General features: G+C 41.4%; 1 protein-coding gene across 1 annotated transcript in view; it reads right to left on the bottom strand.

Moving 5' to 3' along the window:
- ADGRA1 (adhesion G protein-coupled receptor A1) overlaps nucleotides 1-20,621 on the bottom strand; it is a 282,014-nt gene that overhangs the window by 207,416 nt on the left and 53,977 nt on the right. Inside the window, exons 4-7 of the mRNA XM_063132851.1 lie at nucleotides 19,159-19,357; nucleotides 18,266-18,415; nucleotides 14,954-15,115; nucleotides 11,162-11,365 (exon numbers count right to left, since the gene is read on the bottom strand). Of these exons, the coding sequence (XP_062988921.1) occupies nucleotides 11,162-11,365; nucleotides 14,954-15,115; nucleotides 18,266-18,415; nucleotides 19,159-19,357 (715 nt within the window). The remainder of the gene's footprint in view (nucleotides 1-11,161; nucleotides 11,366-14,953; nucleotides 15,116-18,265; nucleotides 18,416-19,158; nucleotides 19,358-20,621) is intronic.

Here is a 20,621-nt window from a genome sequence, read left to right as displayed (position 1 = left end):
ACTGTAGATGTTGCAAGAGGAAACCAAGTGACATGATCTCTGACACAGTTATAGTTATTAGCTTTTGACTGTTCTCTGAACTAAGTAATAAGCATACAGTTAATTACTATCAGCTATATGATTTCTAGGGAGAGTTGCAACCATTAAGTTTTTACCGTTTGGCTACTGATAAAAGTTCACACTGTTTCTGGTGTTTTGTGTCACCTTACCAGAATATGCTTGTGGCACTAGGTGGACATGTGACCGCCAGGAAGCAGCTCCTGTAAATAATAGTCAGACATTTTAGATGCAGTTCTATTTCCACTTAACTGGAAATAGGCACCAATGAACAAGATGGCAGCTACTTCTGAATAGACATGGATAAGGTTGTATTAAGGGAGGAGTGAGCAACCTTTTGAAACTGGAAATCTGGGAGTTAAGACCCCAGAGAGCTTCAGCTATGAGGTGGTATAGATATATTATTATTATTATTATTATTATTATTATTAATAATAATAATAATAATAAGCAGCAGCAGCAGCAGTATGTTTTCTTGAAAAGATTGCCTGCTTCAGATATTGCCTGTCTGCCTCCCATCCTTCAATATCAAATTTAAAAAATGAGTTGGAAACAGTATTATTTATTTATTTATTACATTTTATACCGCCCAATAGCCGAAGCTCTCTGGGTGGTTCACAAATATATTACCTATTTAGCTACAACAAACTTAGGCCAGATCTACACCAAGCAGGATATTGCGCTATGAAAGTGGTATGAAAGCGGTATATAAGAGGCAGGAGCCACACCAAGCAGGATATAGCACTATGAAAGCGGTATGTGGTATGTGTCAATGGGCCCCAACAGTTGTCAATGCACTTCAACACTGTTTAAAGCAGTAGTGCAGCTCCTGCCTCTTATATACTGCTTTCATACCATTTTCATAGTGCTGTATCCTGCTCGGGGTAGATCTGGCCCTAGTAATATCAGTTCTACTGTGTGCAAATGTTCTGGTTAGATTGGGATTTTTCAATGTACGTAACATGGCTGGATCTGTTCATGAACATCATTCATTCCTCTTGCATGTCATTTCTTTTTATAGTTTATTGATAGTACATCAAAATTATACCGGAATATCCATACTGCTGGATCCATTCACCATTTGAGCTTTTAGTGGAAGACTATAAACCACATTAATAGATTTATAGCATGACTAAACTGAAAGTTTGTTGCTTAGCCCCTCAGAAATGACCATGTTCAAAATAATAGTACGAAAGGAAATATGATGTGTGAAATCAAAACAGCTCCAAGGTAGAGTTAGGCATGACTAGAATCGTGGTATAATTTTACTGAGGCTGTTCATACTCTCCCAGACATAAATCCCATTGAACCCAATGGGACTTTCTTCTGAGTAGATATGTATATAATTGTACTGTAAATCTCCAAACCTAGATTTTTCATTATTTATTAGTGCAGAGCCATAATGAACAATACAATCCCATAGATGTTTTCTCAGAAGTAAATCCCACTGAGTTCAACGGGCACTACTCACATGTCTGTGTGCACAGGATTGTAGACTTAAGCTGGAGAGGACAGCACTGAGGTCAGGGCAGAGAAGAGGGGGTTGGTGAAAGGGGGTCCTAGGCAGCAGAGGAGGTCATCAGTGTTGGTTTTCCCAAGGGATGATAGATAATGTCATTCATTTTGCATTTTGATATGAAATTACTAAATCTGGATTTCATGAATCCATATGCAAATTGGATCACAGTTATTGTTTGGTATTTGCTCTTCTCAGGATTTTGCAATGCAAATCTCCCTTCTCCCCAAATGAGCACAAACTACACACATTAGGAGAAAGTGTGCACAAAAATGCATACAAAACTATACAAAAAAGCATTATAAAAGGAAAAATCTTTTTAAAATTCATATATTAGTCAAAATGAGTAGAAAAAAATCATATATTAAGATAAATGTATACACATTTTGGTGCAGACTTTTAAAAAAGTTACAAATGGATGTAGAAATGGGCCGGTCATAGGATTGGGAAAATAAGAAACTGAACAACACCAAAAGTGACAAATTCATTCATCCCTATACCCCCAAACATGAATATTTCAATTAATGTTGTGTTTTAGATCATTATGAAAAATGCTTAAACTGAGACATATTCTTAAGTAAGGACATTTCTGAAATAAAGGCAGGCTTAACTAGTTATTTGGGAGAGAAATGCAGCTGAATACAGTCCCAGGCCTTAGCTAGACCTAATGTTTATCCTGGGATCGTCCCGGGGTTGTCCCTGCCTGCTCCTGGGATAACCTGTGTGTCATTTACATGAACAAGGATGACCCCGGGACAATCCCGGGATAAACCTTAAGTCTAGCTAAGGCCCCAATCATTTTTCATCACACATTGATTAATAAATACAATGCTAGCACGGGGTGTCAGTGCCCACAAAATTTCCTCCATTGGAGCTGTCAGGAGCACATACGTGTGGAGGTTATGTCAGAAAGTTCCATTGGAAGTCTTTATGTCAAACAATCCTGCATAGGAAATTGCACAGAAATATGGAGTACCATTCATAGAATTGTTCCTGGTGGGAATCTACACTGGTGTTATTGTAACGATTTGAATGGGTTACTGTGACGCACAGCGTCACGTGACCCTGGGTCTCCAACGTTGTAAATGAGTTCTACTTACTGGGTCTATTTCTTAGTTCCAGCGTGGCTACAGATTCACGTGCCTCGTCCTACCGGTAATTCTCTCCTTTTCTCAGAGCTGCTGGATTTGCTCCACCCACTTCCTGTTCTCCTTCCTTCGCCCCGTTTGCTATCTTATCTGCTACAGCAGATAAATCACACCAGCCTTATACTGTGCAATCACTGACAATTGTATGCAAAGGACTCATAAGTTTTCCACCTTAGAATCTGCTTTGATTGTGAAGTACTCCCATGCATCCTGCCTTAAAATTTGAATCAAATTGGTTCATCAGTTGATTTTTTATGATTCTTTTTTAACATTTCCCCCCTCTTTGCAAAGGAGCTGAGGAGTGCTCAAAGGATTGCTGTAGCTCCGTGCAGGAAAATTAACAAGGGTCTCTTGCTCCCAGTCCAAAACTCGTGACCAGCAGGGCTTAAATAGGGCTGCTGCTAAAATGTTTCAATTTGGTCTCCCATCCCAACCCTGACCAGACCCAACCCTGATTAGCTTCAGCAGGGTGGCTGGCTCCTATGCGTTCAGGCTATTCCCTAGGACCTGCATTAAGATGTTTTGGGAGGGGGTTTGTGTGTGTGCTTATGACTATTGCCCTGCACTGCTGGCTAGGAATGAGGCAGGCAGTGGGCGGAGCAAACCCAGCAGCTCAGAGCAACCCAGAACAATGGAAAGGATTTAACCATGTGCCCTGCAGTAACGTTACAGCTAAACGTAAGTCACGCTAGTATACCCCGTGATTCGGAGAACCGATACAGAGAACCACGATAGAAAGGGACACTAGCAACGTTATAAGACTAGTGTAGATCCCCCCCTGGGCAAATTATACAGATAACCCTTTCTGGCATACCTTTCCCACATGAATGTTTTAATTTCAAAAGGTCATCCAAGAAGCACATAACAAATGTCAGAATTGGCTCTCTCCTACAAGGGAAAACTATTATGTAAAACAATTGATTTTTTAAAGAAGCAGTTTAGAGCCAGTGCACAGACAGCCAACAATGATATGTCTGAACGACAAATTACTATAGCCATTGAACTGGGAGGATACTTTGAACACTACTGACACCAACATTAACTGTAGTTGTGACTTTTCATTTTCTTTTTACACATCTTCAGAGAGTCCTTTTCATTTTATTTTCTGCTAAGAAAATAATGATATTCTACTAATCCAGTACTTTGGTAAAAATCAAGTTTTCAAATGTGGTGGTTTTGGGACAAATGGGTATAGGAAAACGTCTCATTTTCAAGTGAGAACAGTTGGAATATCAATGAATTATGAAATTATGGAAATATAGGCAGTTTACTTTGAGCGAGCCTGCTGTAACAGCAAGACATAACTTGGACTCCAGTTTATTGGCGCATTTTGAATGAAACCTTCCATTTGGTTATAATTATGAGACCAATAAGAGTTGGTTTTAAGAGAGGTCTGAAAATGGTACCTGCAGTTTAAAAAAATATTTTGTTCCCAGAAATAAGACATGGCAATCGACATTTGGCCCAGAATTTTACTTGGACGTTTCCAACAAACATGGCAAAAATATATAAGAAAAGATTAAGCTTTGCTAAAGCTCTTTATACAGTGATGTACTGCCAAGATTTTATACAAGGTTTCCAAACAAAATGTTCTGCCGTAGGTTGAGATAAATCCTAGATGCCTGGCATGTTCCTGGGGGGAAGGGAACCTAATCACTTGTTTTTCATTTTTAATATGAAATACATTGTCATAACAAAGGAAAGAGGCATCAGTACTTGGCAGACAAATATATTTGGAGAAAATGTTAATTTTCTGTACCTGAAATATATGAAGAATGTGTTGCTGTAGTTAGAACACATTGCAATGCTTAGAAATGGAATAGCACAATTCACTGGCTGGCACAGAACTCTGTGTATTGCTTGAAAGACTAGGCAGTAGAGAAAAATGTAGCAGGAACATCTAATATAGTTGGATGGTTGGATGGTTTTAATGTTTTATGATGTTACTTTTATTGTTTTTTTATTTGTACACTCCCGTGATGGTTTTTACAGAAAGTTAGTATAAACTATTGTAAATAAATGAGTAGTGCTAGGTTATGCCCACCTTTACTCTTTCCTATTCCAGTTAACCACCGACTGATAAAAACATTTAAGTGGGCACCTGAACAGTCTCCTGAAATGTGAAGATTTTCTCATGCAATATCAGCATGAGAACGGAAGTGCCCCACTGTAATTGGGAAGGGTGTGCTGGGCTGGGTCCAATTTTGGGGCCGGGGGAGGGGGGCTCCAGCAGGTTAATGGGCCTTGCTGATGACACCAAATTATTTAGGGTGGTTTATTTATTTATTTTATTTATTAAAACATTTGTATCCCGCCCTATATCACTAGGATCTCAGGGTGGCAGACATATAAAATTATACAACAATATAAAACAATTAATCTACATAGCTAAATTAAACAAATTAAACCACTAATCAAGGTAAAACCAGTATAGAATTTAAAAACAGTAAAATCAATTAAAATAGTTAAAACAACGTGCAAGCTTGGGGAATTTAGCCATCTAAAGGCTTTTGTTAAAAAGCCATGTCTTTGCTTGTCACAGGAATAAAGTCAGTGCTGGCACCAGTTGGGCCTCTAAGGAGAGGGCATTCCATAGTTGGGGTGCCAGAACATGGAAAGCCCTCTCTCACTTCCCACCACAGCATATGTCTTGTGCTGGTGGGACGTGAGAGGAGGGCTCCTCCAACAGATCTCAAGTCTTGGGCAGGCATATATAGGGACAGACGCTCTCTCAAGTATCAAGGTTCCAAGCTGTGTAGGGCTTTAAATGTCATTACCAATGCCTTGAATTCTGACCAGAAGCGTATAGGCAGCCAGTTAAAACAAAATGGATTGTGAATAGCTCCAAAATGATCTCTCCAAATTGGGAGGACGAGCAACAAAAAGGCACATGTGGTTCAAGGTAAGCAAGTGTAAAGTGATGCACAGGGCAGTGGGGAGGGGGGGGGTGGAAATCACAGCTTCACATATAAGCTGATGGGATCTGAGCTTATATGATCTTGGGGTTGTGGTGGGCCACTTGATGAAAATGTTGGCCCAGTGTGAATCTCCTGTGAAAAAGGCAAATTTCTTGTTAGGTATAATTAGAAAAGGGATTGAAAATAAAACTGCCAATATCATACGGAAAACATATGATCTTACCTTGGACTTCTCTTGATATGACTGCTGCTGCTATTGCCTTCATTGTTGTTGTTGGTTTTATTTCTGGCTTTTATTGTTGTTTTTATTGCCATTTTACTGTGTTTATATTTTTATTGTTTGTAACATTTCAACTGTTTTTTATATATTTTATTGCTGTAAGCTGCCTTGGAAAGGAGGCCAAGTAATATTGTAAATAAATAAATAATAAATACTGTTCTTATACAGATCTATGTGTGACCACACCTGGAATATGGTGTACAGTTCTGGTCACTACAACTAAAATAGGATATTGTAGAGTTGGAAAAAGGGCAGAAAAGGGCAGCTAAAATGATAACAGGGCTGGAACGACTCATCTATAAGGCAAGGTTCCAACATCTGAGACGGTTTAGTTTAGAAAAAAAGGTGCATGAGGGGAGACATGACAGAGGTGTGCAAAATTATCCTTAGTGTGTAGAAAGTGAATAAGGAAACATTTTATCCCTCTTTCATAATACTAGAGCCAAAGGTTATCCCATGAAGCTGATTGGTGGGAGACAGATAAAAGGGAGTACTTCTTTACACAGCACATAGTTAAACTGTGCATAGTTAGGGGTGGCCAAACTAGGAGAGCGCTCACCCCCCGAGCACTCACCCTGCAGCTGCTTCTGCCCACCCCCACAAAACGGGCCTGGTGAGCCATTAGCATGGCTGGAGGAAATGTGCACTTTCTGGAGGCTCTGGAAAGCGTGCTTTCCCCTCTCCCTGCTCCAGTGGGCGGCCACCATTAATGCGGGCGGGGGGGGGAAGGGCGCAATCCCAAAAGTCAGGGCGGACCCATGCTTGCGGGGGGATCACTAACACTCAGGCATGGGTCTGCCCTTGCACCCGGATGCATCTGACTGGGACCTCATCTACACCAAGTAGGATATTGCACTATGAAAGCGGTATGAAAGCGGTATATAAAAGGCAGGAGCCACACTACTGCTTTATAGTGGTATTGAAGTGCACTGACAACTGTTGGGGCCCATTGACACATACCATATACTGCTTTCATAGTGTTATATCCTGCTTGGTGTGGCACCCTGCCTTTTATATACTGCTTTCATAGTGCAATATCCTGCTTGGTGTAGATGAGGCCTGGGTCTGCGAGGGGCAGATGCAGGGGGTCTGCTGCCCTCGTGGACCCAGTCGGATGCTTGCGCCATCCCTATAAGTTAGGCAGGATCTACACTTCTGCTTTAAAATGGTTTAAAACAGTAGTGACAACTGTTAGGGCCCAGGACACACTACATATATAGTTTTCAAACCATTATCAAAGTGTCATATTCTGCTCGGTATAGATCTGGCCTGAAACTGAATTCCTGTAAACTGCCAAAATAACTCTGGCTATGAGGCAATATAGAACTGAAAGGAAATAAATAATGCTTCACAACAACTAGGAGTTTGCTACCACAGCATGTAGTGACAGCCACCCATTTGGATGGGTTGAAAAGGGGATTAGACAAATTCATGGAGGCTATCTATGGCTACTGCTCTTGATAACAATATGCTACCTCCAGTATCAGAGGCAGCATGCCTGTGTACACCAGTTGCTGGGGATCATAACAAGGAAGATACTGCTCTACTTGTGGGTTTCCCACAGGCAGCTGGTTGGCCATGGGATGAACAAAATGCTGGACTAGATGGACTCTTGGGCCATAGCTAGACCTAAGGTTTATCCCTGGATCATCCAGGGGTCAAACCTGTTCATCTAGGTGACACACAGGGGATCCAGTGCTCGGGCAGGGGTGAACCCTGGATGATCCCAGGATAAACCTTAAGTCTAGCTGTGGCCTGGGTCTGATCCAGCAGGGCTCTTCTTCTTATGGTCTTCCTCTGGTGTGCATTCATTCTCACTATCTGGCACCAACCATTTAGGGCCAAACATGAGGGTATTTGCTTGTTTTTAAATGCAAATAACATCCTGATGATATTTAGGATTACAGCAAGTGTAAAAGGGTAATTTAACTCTTCCTTCCCTTGCTTCAGTCCTGAGGAACACCTCTCTTCTAAAGCTGGTGTTTGCTTTGTGGGGAAACCCCCATTGGCAATCATTGTCTTTACCTTCCTGTCCCTTGTGATCCCGTAATGCAATTTGCATTTCATAAAAACAAACAAACACCTGCATGTTAAATGCAATGATGCATTTAATGTCACATCTAGTTTATCCTTGCCACATCCAGTGTGCTGGCGTCCAAGCAAATGAGCAGGCAATGGTGAGGACAAGGACCAAGCAGCCAATGCCACCAACTCTTTGCTCACTTATTCTCTCCTTCTGGGTGATGAGGGAAGCTGGGCACCAGCTGCCACCCTCCAGATGGAGAGGGCAGGTAAGTGAGCAGCAGTTCCTTCTTACTGCTGTAGATGAACTGGGTAAGAAAATGGTGCCAGTGGTGAAGAGAAGCAGCAGGGACCCTATCTGACAACAGGCCTGGTCAATCTGTATACCTTGGCTTAAATTCATGTGGCCTAATTTCTTAAACCCTATGGACCACTGGGAAGAACAATTTATCCATCCCCAGGCAGCCTGATAAACAGGGAGGAAGGGGGATGTCAGGCCATTCCCACTGCAAGTATGTGGCCCCCAACAGATGGTTCCTGAGGGAATTCAGCCTGAAAAAACCAAAACCAAAAAACCCAAGATCTCCCATCCATGCTTCAAGGGATGCAGAGGAGGTCTCAGTGCTGCTGATGGCAGTCTTGTTCTATTCTCAGGCACCCCTGGTCTCAACGTCACTACAGTTTTAGGAAGATCCTTTTTGAAGTAGTACAACATAATCCATATATTCTAGTATATTAATAATATAATCCATATATTCATAACCTCAAGCAATTCGTTCAAGACTGCATTAATTTTCTGCATTGCTGCTTGGTTTTATTCTGTTTGTAGTTTTATATTGTGGTTTTAAGCCTCCATATTTTATATTTTACAATGCACCTTGTGGTTTTAATGTTTGTGAACCTCCCAGAGAACTTCAGCTATTGGGTGGTATAGAAATGAAATAAACAAATAAATAAATAAGACTGATTAATCCACCATGTCTAGAGATTATAGAGGAATTGAGGATAGATTCTGGGATGTGTACTCAGTTGGATTTAGTCATCACTGTAGCCCTTTTCTGGCATTATTTAACCTGAATGAGTGGGGCTGCACTGTGTCAGTTCACCACACATGTCACGCATTTGGCACTGCCCCCCACCCCGCCAACCATTCACACTACTGGGGTTCTGGCTTATGTGGAGGCCTACACATATACAGCTGAATGAATGGCCTAGCTGGGGAGACAATGTGCTATACATGATGTTGGGGGCTACTTTGTACAGTTCACTCCTGCCTCACATGTGTAGGTAAACAGGTTAAATAATGCCAAAAAAGAGCTTGTATGTGAACTGAATGTCCCATAGAACCCATCCAACACACCCCTAATAGGTGCACATTGTAGTGGAAGCTGGGTAAATGATGGATAAGCTGTCTAGTATAATTATTCATCTTCTAATTGCAGAGTCCTTGATAAACTTCAATTCCACAGAAACAGTTTGAAGCCACTGATCTATACCTTAAATAATGCCATGGTTTATTTTCAACCCAAAACAATACAAAAATAACACATCAGCCCTAACGTTTGTAAACTGCCCAGAGAGCTTCGGCTATTGGGCGGTATAGAAATGCAATAAATAAATAAATAAATAAAATTATTTCAATCAATGTCTTAATACAAAACTGCCTGTCAATCAACCAGAAGTAGTATCAGTAACAGAATTTCTCCTCTTCCCTCCTCTCAAAAACACAAGGAATATGTGGGATAGTATCTAAAAGATTGCAGTGGAAATCCTTACATTCTTCTATTCTTGCACATTCCCCAATGAAAGATGTGGCATTCCAGAGGCATTTCAAAAAGTAATATCCTGCAACAACTAACACCATATTCCTCTCAGAAATTCAAAAGTGTGAAAAGAGAAGGGAGGGGAAGGAAGGAAAACCACATGTAAACATTTCGAAGTTTTTCCAAAGCACCTTTGCAACATTTTCTGGGGAGACATAATTCTGTAATACACAGAATACTTAAAAACATATCCATTCAGTACACGTCTACTCAGAAGTAAGTCTTATTGCGATCAGTGGGACTTACTCCCAGATAAGTGTGTATAGGATTTCAGCCTAAGCTTATTAAAATATTATGTTCAAGGATAAAAAGAACTTCAACTTGCAACACTTCATATATATATATATATATATATATATATATATATATATCATACTCAACAAGATGCAAAATTCTATTTTGTGCTGGATCTGAGTTTAATTGATCTGCTTCATTATGTGATATCAACTAGGTATGCATGAGAATTTCATTCCTGTTCACAAATTCTGCAAACACTGTCCCATTCATAACTCTGAAGGTGAACAGAAACATGATTCTCAGGAAATTTTCAGAATTTCCCAAACTTGCATTCACGTTTTAAAGTGCACACTTCCGAAAAGCACACTTGCTCACTTAATTGAAATTGCTCACACCAACTGAACATATGGTAGGAGCCCTGCAAAGTTTGATTTACTTAAAAGATTTGTCTTCTGCCTTTCCAAAATGTTCAAGGTGTCTCAAACACACAATCTACATCAATAAAAACAACAGTACATAACAAACCAAAATTGGCATTAGACCCTTACCAGCAGTATAGTCTTTCTATTAGCAACATTTTTCAATATCTGCAAGCTTTCATATACCTCTACTTTCTAGTCATACATTATTTCCCCCTTTCCCGTTCATAAGGTACAAAAATATGTTTCCTTAGCAACATCTTAACCAAATGAACCTTGAGTAAATCAAGATGGAATTTAAACAGATTTAATCAAATTTATATAAATAGGCCCCAAACCACCTTATCTCTGGCCAGTACTAGGTTACCTGGCACTGTTTCTGCTGGAAGACATACGGTTTCATACCATTTCAATTCAGTTAACTTCAATGGGACAAAAATCAGGTACCTTCAAGCAATCTGGATTAACATGCTTGCACACTGTGCTAAAACAATAGGTGGAAGGAGAATCAATGCTACATTTTAGGATTCAATTATATTTGGCAGTATTAGCATTGTGCCCATAAATTTACACAGACAGGCCTGTCAGAAATTTAAAATTATTTCTTTTGCTAATCAATATGCAAAAGGAGAAGGAAGTTCAAATCATTATCTCAATAAGTTCTGGAGTGATTGCTCCAAATATTGCTTTCAGTACACCATGCAAACTATTTATATATAAATTAATAGTTGCACCACTTACCATTGCAGAGAAATTCACCAAGGAGGCACTATGACTGCCAGCATTGCACTTAAAATTCAAATGTTGGTCTGTCTCCCTGTTCCCGGTGTCACGGCTCAGTGACCTGTCTGGATTTGCAGATATTTTCTGGAAGGCAGTGCAAGTCATCCCCATGAAATTAGATGGCTTGATCATAAAAGCCTCCAGAGCAATATTAAGAGAAACCTGTTGAAACAAATGTGAAGAACCGGTTCATTATTTATATATTTTTAAAAAGCAATCAGTTATATCAAACTCCCAGTGTGTATTTGCATACTCTGTACATTAAAGAAAATTGGTATCACAAACAGCATTCATATACATCCATACATTTGTATAACTTGTAGGGTAGTGATATTACTTGCAACTCCATTTTTAATTTTTTTAAAAAGGATCTAATTCTCTACACATTTTTCAGTGAGGACAAGTATAACCTTAATTGGAATAACTCTGTTTTAACAGTCAAAAGCTTTTCTTCTGTTTGTTTTAACAAGACTCCTACACTAAAATGCAGTTAAACCCAATCACCTTTAAAATGAACAGGAACCGTGCACGAATTCAGATTGGCAACCTCATCCGACAATGCTATGGCAATAAAAACTTGTTTCATATTACTATGGCAACAAAAATGTGCCCATGGAAGGGATCATACAAGTTTCTCTAGGATAGCTGCAGTCCAAAGGATGGTCTCTCCGAATCAGCGTATCTTCCTTAATGTCTCGTGATGTAAATTAGTGATTATCAATAACAGAGGAGGTGTCGTGAAAGCACTGGTCAAAACGTTTTCAGATAGTTAGGTGGAATCCACTTGATGCTGTACACAGTCTTTTCATATTAAAAGAGAGAGATGAGTACAGTCTAAATGATTCAGTTTGCTAATTGCTTACTGGCCAGCCTCCAAAGTGAACAGCAGTTGTTTGGTATTGTATGAGGCTACACTGGGAAGTTACAGCTTTATTTACAAGTTTCAGTTGACTTTACACAAATTTGCCTACAGAAAAACGGGACAGGCGGGAATGAGGGGATAAAGAATGGCTGAGTAAGGAGAGATCTGCAGAATTGTCCCTAAAGGAAGACAGATGACCTTCCCAAACAATGACAAGAAAAATGACCTGTAGCATCTGGCATCTAAAAGAATCTGTAGAGCATATGTATTCCTACTACCATATGAACATTCTGTACTGGAAAGCTATTCCATTCCATAATACACATTTTTCGTTTTTTAAAAAATACAGCTATGGTTTTCTTTTAAAAATCAACAAATTTTCAGAGTGTTATGAAGGATCTATTCCATTCTTTGGGAACTATATAGCTAAAAGTTCTGGACTGACATTTATCGTAACGGGGGGAAAACATTTATAAGCTTCAAAACAGGTACAGATAGGGAAGATAAAGAGCAAGAGAAATTAGCTCCACCAGTGGTTCTTAGTTGGGAAGATTTTCCAAGAAATGGACAGCATTCTAGATGGAGAAAGACCCCAGTACTGGGGTGGGGGAAAGTCTGCTGGCACCAGTAGAATAAAGTCACAGGACAGAAGCGAATAATCTGACAGCAGTAGCAACCGGAGCAGCAAGAATATCTACTCCTAGCTGAGGATATTGCCATGTAACCTCCCGAAAAAGGCAACACTTATCACAAATGGTGGAAGACTTGGAACAAATATGACTGAACAGCGTAAGAATTCATTTGCAATCAGTGTTGTCCAGCACAGCTGTTTCAGGTGGTTCAAGGACTCTTGGGTGTAGGCTCTAGAACCATCAAAGGCCCACTGTAATGAATTTGCTAGATATTTTGCAACTTGAATGCCATTGTTTTGACAGAGTCTGAGATGGAAGGGGCTGGTCTACCATCTAGTCATGTTATGGATACCTCCCAGCTTGTGCAACCTGAGGATGTGGAAAAACTGATTGGAAGACTAAGGCCAACCACTTGCTCTTTAGTTCCTTCTCCATCCTGGCTTGTGAAATCTGCCAGAGTTGGGCTGGGTATTAGGGTTGTCAAAGAAATCAGCAACGAAATCAAATGAGTTCAAATTTCTATGAATCAGACTTATGGATTTTCCAAGTCACACAGATTCCACGGACTTGTGGACCTTTAAAAAACAACAATAAACTTTCCTGAATTTTACGCAAATTTAGTTGTAGAAAAATACTAAAATAAAAGAACACTGGCCAAAAATACACATTTCCCTAATAGGTTAAAACATGGAAATGCACATTTGGGGTTGGGTGTATTTGTGCATTTGTTGTGTGTGTGCGTGCATTTTTGCAAATCGAAACCCGTGCAAATTCAGAAAATTAATGAATGGATGACAGAACAAAAAGCACCTGACAATCCATGAACATGGACAGAACAGATTTTACAATATCTATACATCCCTAGTGCCTACCTGGACCTCTGAGGTGGTCAAGGCCTCCTTGAGGGACACCACTGCTTCAGGTTTAAAAGAAGCAGTGGTGAGTCCTTTATTGAAGAAACCAAATTTATATCCTATGGTTTTGAATAACTACTGCCTGTGTCAAATTTGTCATTCTTTGGCAAGATGCTGGAGTATGTGGTAGTCTCACAACTCACAGGCCTTAGCTAGACCTAAAGTTTATCCCGGGATCATCCCAGGGTCATCCCTATTCATCTAAGTGACACACGGGATCCCAGGAGCAGGCAGGGACGACCCTGGGACAATCCTGGGATAAACCTTAGGTCTAGCTAAGGTTTATCCCAGGTTTATCCCAAGTGGTGTTGGATGATACAGATTATTTAAATCCATTCTAATCAGGTTTCAGACCTGGTTATATGATGAAAACAGACTTGGGCCATGGCTAGACCTGCCGATATCCCGGGGATCACCCCAGAATCATCCCTCTACATCCACATGACGCACAGGGGATCCTGGGGGCAGGGAGGGATGATCCCTCCCTTGTCCTGGGATATCGGCAGGCACTTTTAGCCCGCTTTTTCCTGCGGTCTCGGGATGATCCTGAGACCATGGGACGTGTGGCTGGGCATCATGCTTTTGTCCCAGCTCCTCGCGAGTAACTGCAAGGAGCTGGGAACTACACACAGGGTGCAGAGCTCCTCAGGCACTCTGTGCCCAACGGGGGTGAGGTGGGGGGAGCGGGAGGTTTTGTTAAAAAAACAACAACCCACTTACCTTTTGCACTCAACCACTCAAGTGCTCCTTCCCCTTTAAAAAAAATGGCAGCCACGACGTCCTCCTCCTTCTCCCAGGACGTCATGTGCCACGTGTAGACAGAGGGGAAGACCTTGCGATCATAAAATCGTGAGATCCTTCCCCCTGCATCACACTAGACCGGTAGGTGTAGCCATAGCCTTGGTCACCCTGGTTGATGACTCACACTGGGGAATGATACCTGTGGGATCGCCTTCTCCCATACAATACGCCCCGCTCACTCAGGTCCTCTGGGAAGTGTGTACTCCAGTCAGCCACAACGAGGCTGGCAACTGTTACCCAGAGGACCTTTTCTTCTGCTGCCCCAGGCTGTGGAATGGCCTGCTGGAGGAGATTCGTCAGCTTAAAGTTCCCTCTGAGTTATATTGTGTTTGGTGTTGTTCCCCGCCTCGATCCAGAGGGAGAGGCGGGTTATTATTATTATTATTATTATTATTATTATTATTATTATTATTATTATAAAAGCGGATGCGATATGAACCAATATATGAGCCTCAATTTAATAAAAGTCACATTTTCAAGCACTCTACTTCTTCCTCCTGGCCCCCAAGTTGGAAAGCAACAAATAAATCTCAAGAAATACCTTTGATATGACCTGTGTATTACTGGTCAGAGTTTGGTTTGCAATGTGCTCCACGCACTGTACAATCCTAGTACACGCTTTATCTTCTTTTTGTGCCGTCCATAATACTTGGTCATTTACCAGCATTATATTGCTAGCAATCTCAACTACAGCATCTGCAAGCTAGAGGGAGAGGGAGAGAGAGAGAGAGAGAGAGAGAGAGAGACATAGTGCAACATATTTGACTACCGCACAACAATAACATGAGAGCACAATTGAAAGCAGCTGCATTTAACCGGCCTGTTGAGCATTCAGGAATTACGAGTTCTTATAGCATCAACTTACATTCAGGTATTATAGCCATAAGAGTAAATTGATTTCTTATGGATATGCCTCTTCCCAAGTCAGTGATTATAAAGTCCAAACTATTTCAGAGTTATATGAGCTCAAGCAAGTGTTCTACTGAGATAAAATGTACAGTACTGTGTGGAGTTTATCGGTTGTTTCCCCACTGCTCACCCCCACCCCACCCGAACTATAGATGCAATCTCGGGAAACCCTGAATCAAATATAATTTACACTGAAAGAATCCCTTCACAGTTTTAAGCATTCAATTATTTATTTATATAATTATTACATTAAAAAAAAGCATGTATGCCTCACCTATTCGGAAAAAAAAGAACTCAAGGCAGCTTACAATAAAATGGCCAAATAATATGTAAAACGAATAGATCAACAGTACATTAAACTGTAATCAGAGAAATCAGCAGTTAATGCAACCAGCTTAAATTCTATTTTTTCCTAAGAAGCCTTTGGGTACCTACAGGTATCAACTGACTGAGGCCACAAACCTCAAACTGAATCAGGAAATACTTTTTAGGAAAGGTACTAATTATCTCAAGAACTACTATAGCTGGTTTAGAACAACAGTCACTACTCTACCCTTACAGCTACTGGATGCACTGGTACTGCCAGGGCTGGACCACACGACATATGTCTGGAGCTCCACAGTCTAGGAGGATCCTCAAGTGACCTCACGCACAGCTGGCAATAGCGGTGGGGCTGTTGGTAACTAGGGCTGTGCACGCCTCCCTGAACTGCTTCGGATCCTGATCCGGACCTTACGGATCAGGCCCAAACCGGTTAGGGTCGATCCAGACACACACCCCCGACTCGCTCCGGAACCAGATCCAAAGCGAGATCCGGAGGTCCGGATCAATATTCGGACGCCATTTTACCTCCCCTTCCCCCCTTCCCTGCTTCCGCAGCAGACAGCGGAGGCAGGTAAGTGGGGAAGAGGGGCAAAATGGTGTCCGAACAAGCCCCCTCCTCCCTTACCTGGCTCTGCCACTGTCACCGCATGGACCGCAGCGGCGGCGGATGCCGGAGCCAGGTAAGCCCCCCTCTTCTGGCTCCAAAGCTTCGGAACAGCCCAAATCGATTCGGAATGGTCTGAACTGCTTCGGGTCGATCCAGACCTCCCCGATCCACTCCAGAACTGGGTTTAGGAGGTCCAGATTGGCCCACTCTGCTTCGGATTCGGGGATCCAAATTCGGATTTGGAGCGGAACACACCCCTATTGGTAACCATAGTGTGCAACCAGCCAATGCTGCAGCCACCCTCCAAGTATTTTCCTAGTATGAGAGTGAATCATAGAATCACAGAATAGTAGAATAGGAAGGGGCCTATAAGGGCATCCCCCTGCCAAATGCAGGAATCCAACTTAAAGCATCCTTGACAAAGGGCTGAACTAATCACTTCACTGCCCCTGTGAAGGGCAGGGGGGCAATTTAGCCCCTGGTAGAAGCTTCTGCTGCTTCTGGGCAGGTGGCATGCCACTGCTGGAACTTCTCCCACCAGCAGAAGCTGACGGAAAATCCAGAAATGAGTCATTCCATGGGTGTTGTGTCAGTGGCTTTGGATCCCCATGATCCCAGCCAACAGATCTTGAAATGTGGTGTTGGATCCACCCCTCTGCCACTTCCCAGCAACCCTTTGGGTTTTTTTTTTTTTTTTGGTATTTATTTATTTTTTTGGTAAGATGATAACTTTGCAAAGTGGAAAGAAATTAACAGTGCTAAACCAAGGCAAAACAAATCTGTTGAACGTAACTACCATAAGTTCCAAAATATCAAAGGATGAAATCTTTTTGGATGCAGTTACTTCAAAAATTCAAAAGGACTATTTTTACGAGTCCATCATTGCTAGTAACACAAAAGTTCTTCATGGCCCCGGGATTACATAGCTCCTTGAATCATAATACCTCGTAAAATATTATATTTTATTGAGTGTTTTAAAAATGTGTTTATCATGCTCATATGAAAAGAGACACATGCTAAACACTTCAGAGACACACTAAAAATATGTCCAACTTAACCTTCAGATGAATACAATCAGAACAAGCAACCCCCCACCCTAAAATTATGCCTTCAGAGAAAAGTCTACAATGTAGACTTTCAGTACAATTCAAATGAAAAAAAGAAGATGCATACTAAATCTATCTGGTTGAAAACCTGCCACCTCTCTTTTAAAAGACAGAAATTCACCATTGGATATTTGATACCAACTATTGCTTTTGTTCCACACACAGTCAGCCCCACCAATTCTGCTGTGCAAACGGCCCATGTTACTTGCACAGTGGTGATTTAGGCCAAATGATGTGCAGGGACTCCCAGGGTCAGGGGGACACCCAATTCTTCCCGTGGTCTCACGAGTAAGCGCAGCACCAGAAATGGGCACAGAGCCACGCTGTACAGCTCTGTGCCCATCAGGGGAGAGGGTGGCAGCAATTTCACCACCCCTGGGATGGCAGGGGTTTGGGCGGTGTTTTTTTTAAACTCACATTTTCGCTGGAACGGGGACTCGCTCTGGTGCGACAGACCCCACTCAGGCCCCCCCCCCCGAAAAACAGCACCCACGATGTCCCTGCTTCCTCCCAGGACGTCGCCATGTGTGCACGCAGGGGGAGGCTCTCACGATCAGGATATCGTGAGAGCCTCTTCCCTCCCTCCTAGAACGGTGGGAGGTGTAGAAAGGGCCTTAGCATTTCCGGGGTAACCCTGAAACAAGTGGAAACATTTGTTTCTGGAATGGGGCAGGTCAGCGGAGAACTGTTATGCAAGCTCTGCTGACCTGCCCCATTGCAGAGAGGAATGTTTCCCCTTGTTTCAGGTTGTCCCAGGAAGCTCTAAATCATCGTTGCATAAAACATTGGGGGCCACTTGCATAACAGACTCGATGGGACTGGCCGCACATGCCCAGTCATCATTAGATACTGCCCTAGTGTTTCAACATTAAGCAATCACATATTCATTAGTCGGATAGTTCCTTACATCTTTGGTTTCATCCAAATATGCAATTAGCTTTTCCAGCATATAAGCTAAATAGATCACGTCCGCCTTATCTGCAAAGTTGGCAGCATCTCTTGTGTAGGCTGCAAGCTGATGGGAAAATTCAAGTGCATTGGTGGCATTCAGATGCATCTATAAAAACAAAAACAAAAACAAAATAATAGTTGCATATAAAATTCACTTCAGATTTAATTCCATTCTCTCTTTTAAATTTACAAATTCCATCCTGCAAATGAGGAAAGTCATTGATGTAAAATTCATTCTAATGTCTTGCAAAACATTTCAATAAAACATACTTAACAGTGTAATACACAACTTGTGCAAAGAAGGCTAAGCCCAGTTATTATTATTATTATTATTATTATTATTATTATTATTATTTATTTATATAGCACCATCAATGTACATGGTGCTGTACAGAGTAAAACAGTAAATAGCAAGAACCTGCCGCATAGGCTTACATTCTAATAAAATCATAATAAAACAATAAGGAGGGGAAGAGAATGCAAACAGGCACAGGGTAGGGTAAGCAGGCACTGGGTAGGGTAAAACTAACAGTATAAAGTTATACAGTATAAAGTTAGTAGTGAGTTTAGTTTTGTTTGCCAAAACACTTCCTCTTTCACTACTTTGGTGGCATTAGTAACAACAGTAGCTTAGTAACTATACAAATGTATTCAGTGCAAGGAAGGACGCCAGAAAAATCATGTTTGAATCTTCATCATAAGCAATTAAAATGTTCATGTTTAAAAGATCCTGTCCTTGCTACATACCTTAGATAACAAAGAGGTAAATCTTGGCTACTGTGCAGTATGCTGATAAGAGATATAAAACACTCACAGTACATTCTATGCATAACAATGGTGTCATTTTACCTGACTAAAGGCATGAAGGACTTGAGTCGCTTCTTGTGAATAAGGACATTCAGAATAGCTTTCTTCAGCCCACCGACCTGTGCGGTTACACTTACGCCAAGCTTTTGACTCTTCTGCTCCATTCAGAAGGGAAGCTGAATTGGGTGAAGACTGAAGACATAAGTGGTAAGCAGTTACTCCAGCCAAAGTCTTGGGCCATCTACAAGCAAAATAAAAACGAGCAACTTCAATACGTTAAACTACATAATGTAAAGGTGCAATCCTATGCACACCTACTAGGAAACACGCCCCATTAAACTTGGTGGGACTACCAAGGAAATCGGTACGGCCCATCAGTTGTCTTCCTTGAAATGAAAGCCACAGACTGATTCTCTGGGTCTACTTTGTCTTAAGTGTCATCATCATCATCATCATCATCATCATCAATTTATTTCTTACCCGCCTCTCCCTTTGGATTGAGGTGGGAACAACATTAAGTATAACAATACAATGTAAATCAAATGCATTAAACTGATTAAAAGAGCATATAAAACCTATTGAATATTAAAATAACAATCAGTACATCTTAAAATTTGTATGTTTAAAATTCATCTGGGTAGGCCTGCCAGAAGAGGCTAGTCTTTATAGCTGTCTTAAACTTGGAAAGAGTATTAATGAATCTCCTCTGGCAGGCCATTCCACAGTCTGGGCGTGGCAGAAGAAGAGGTCCTCTGGGTAACACTTGTCAGCCTAGTTTTGGCTGACTGGAATATACACTTCCCAGAGGACCTGAATGTGCTGGGCGGATTGTATGGAAGAAGGTGATCCCGCAGGTATCATTCCCCAGTGTGAGTCATCAACCATGGTGACCAAGGCCATGGATATACCTAGCAGTCTAGCACGACGCAAGGGGAACGATTTCACGATTTTATGATCGCGAGGTCTCCCCCTCTGTCTACACGTGGTATGCGATGTCCTGGGAGGAGGAGGATGTCGTGGCTGCTACTTTTTTAAAGAGGAAGGAGCACTTGAGTGGTCAAGCACAAAAGGTAAGTGGGTTGTTGTTGTTTTTAAAACTCACTGGAGTAAGTTTTCCCCAGAGGGGAGGATTGTACCGGACAAGGCGATCCCGCAAGTAACCTGGACCCAAACCATGTAGGGCTTTAAAGGTAATAATCAACACTTTGTACTTTGCCCAGAAACTAATTGGTAGCCAGTGGAGTGACTTTAATGTTGGTGGCAAATCTATGTGGCAAATGCACATATTGCCAAGTGGCAATGCATGTGGGAAACACACACATCATGAATAAAAAGTTAGAAAATTGGTAGAATATATGTGAATATACGGTTAGGTTGGAATTAGTAAGTACACCTGCAAGCTTTAGAATGCAGTCTGAATTCAATCATGGAGCCCTCCATTTATCCTAAACCCTGGGAGAAAGAGCAGGAGGAGCAAAAGGCATGCTCACCTCTTGTTCCTGCTC

This window comes from Elgaria multicarinata, chromosome 8 (genome assembly GCF_023053635.1).
Source record: "Elgaria multicarinata webbii isolate HBS135686 ecotype San Diego chromosome 8, rElgMul1.1.pri, whole genome shotgun sequence".
NCBI lineage: Eukaryota > Metazoa > Chordata > Lepidosauria > Squamata > Anguidae > Elgaria > Elgaria multicarinata.
This window is presented reverse-complemented; position numbering and strand designations above follow the sequence as displayed.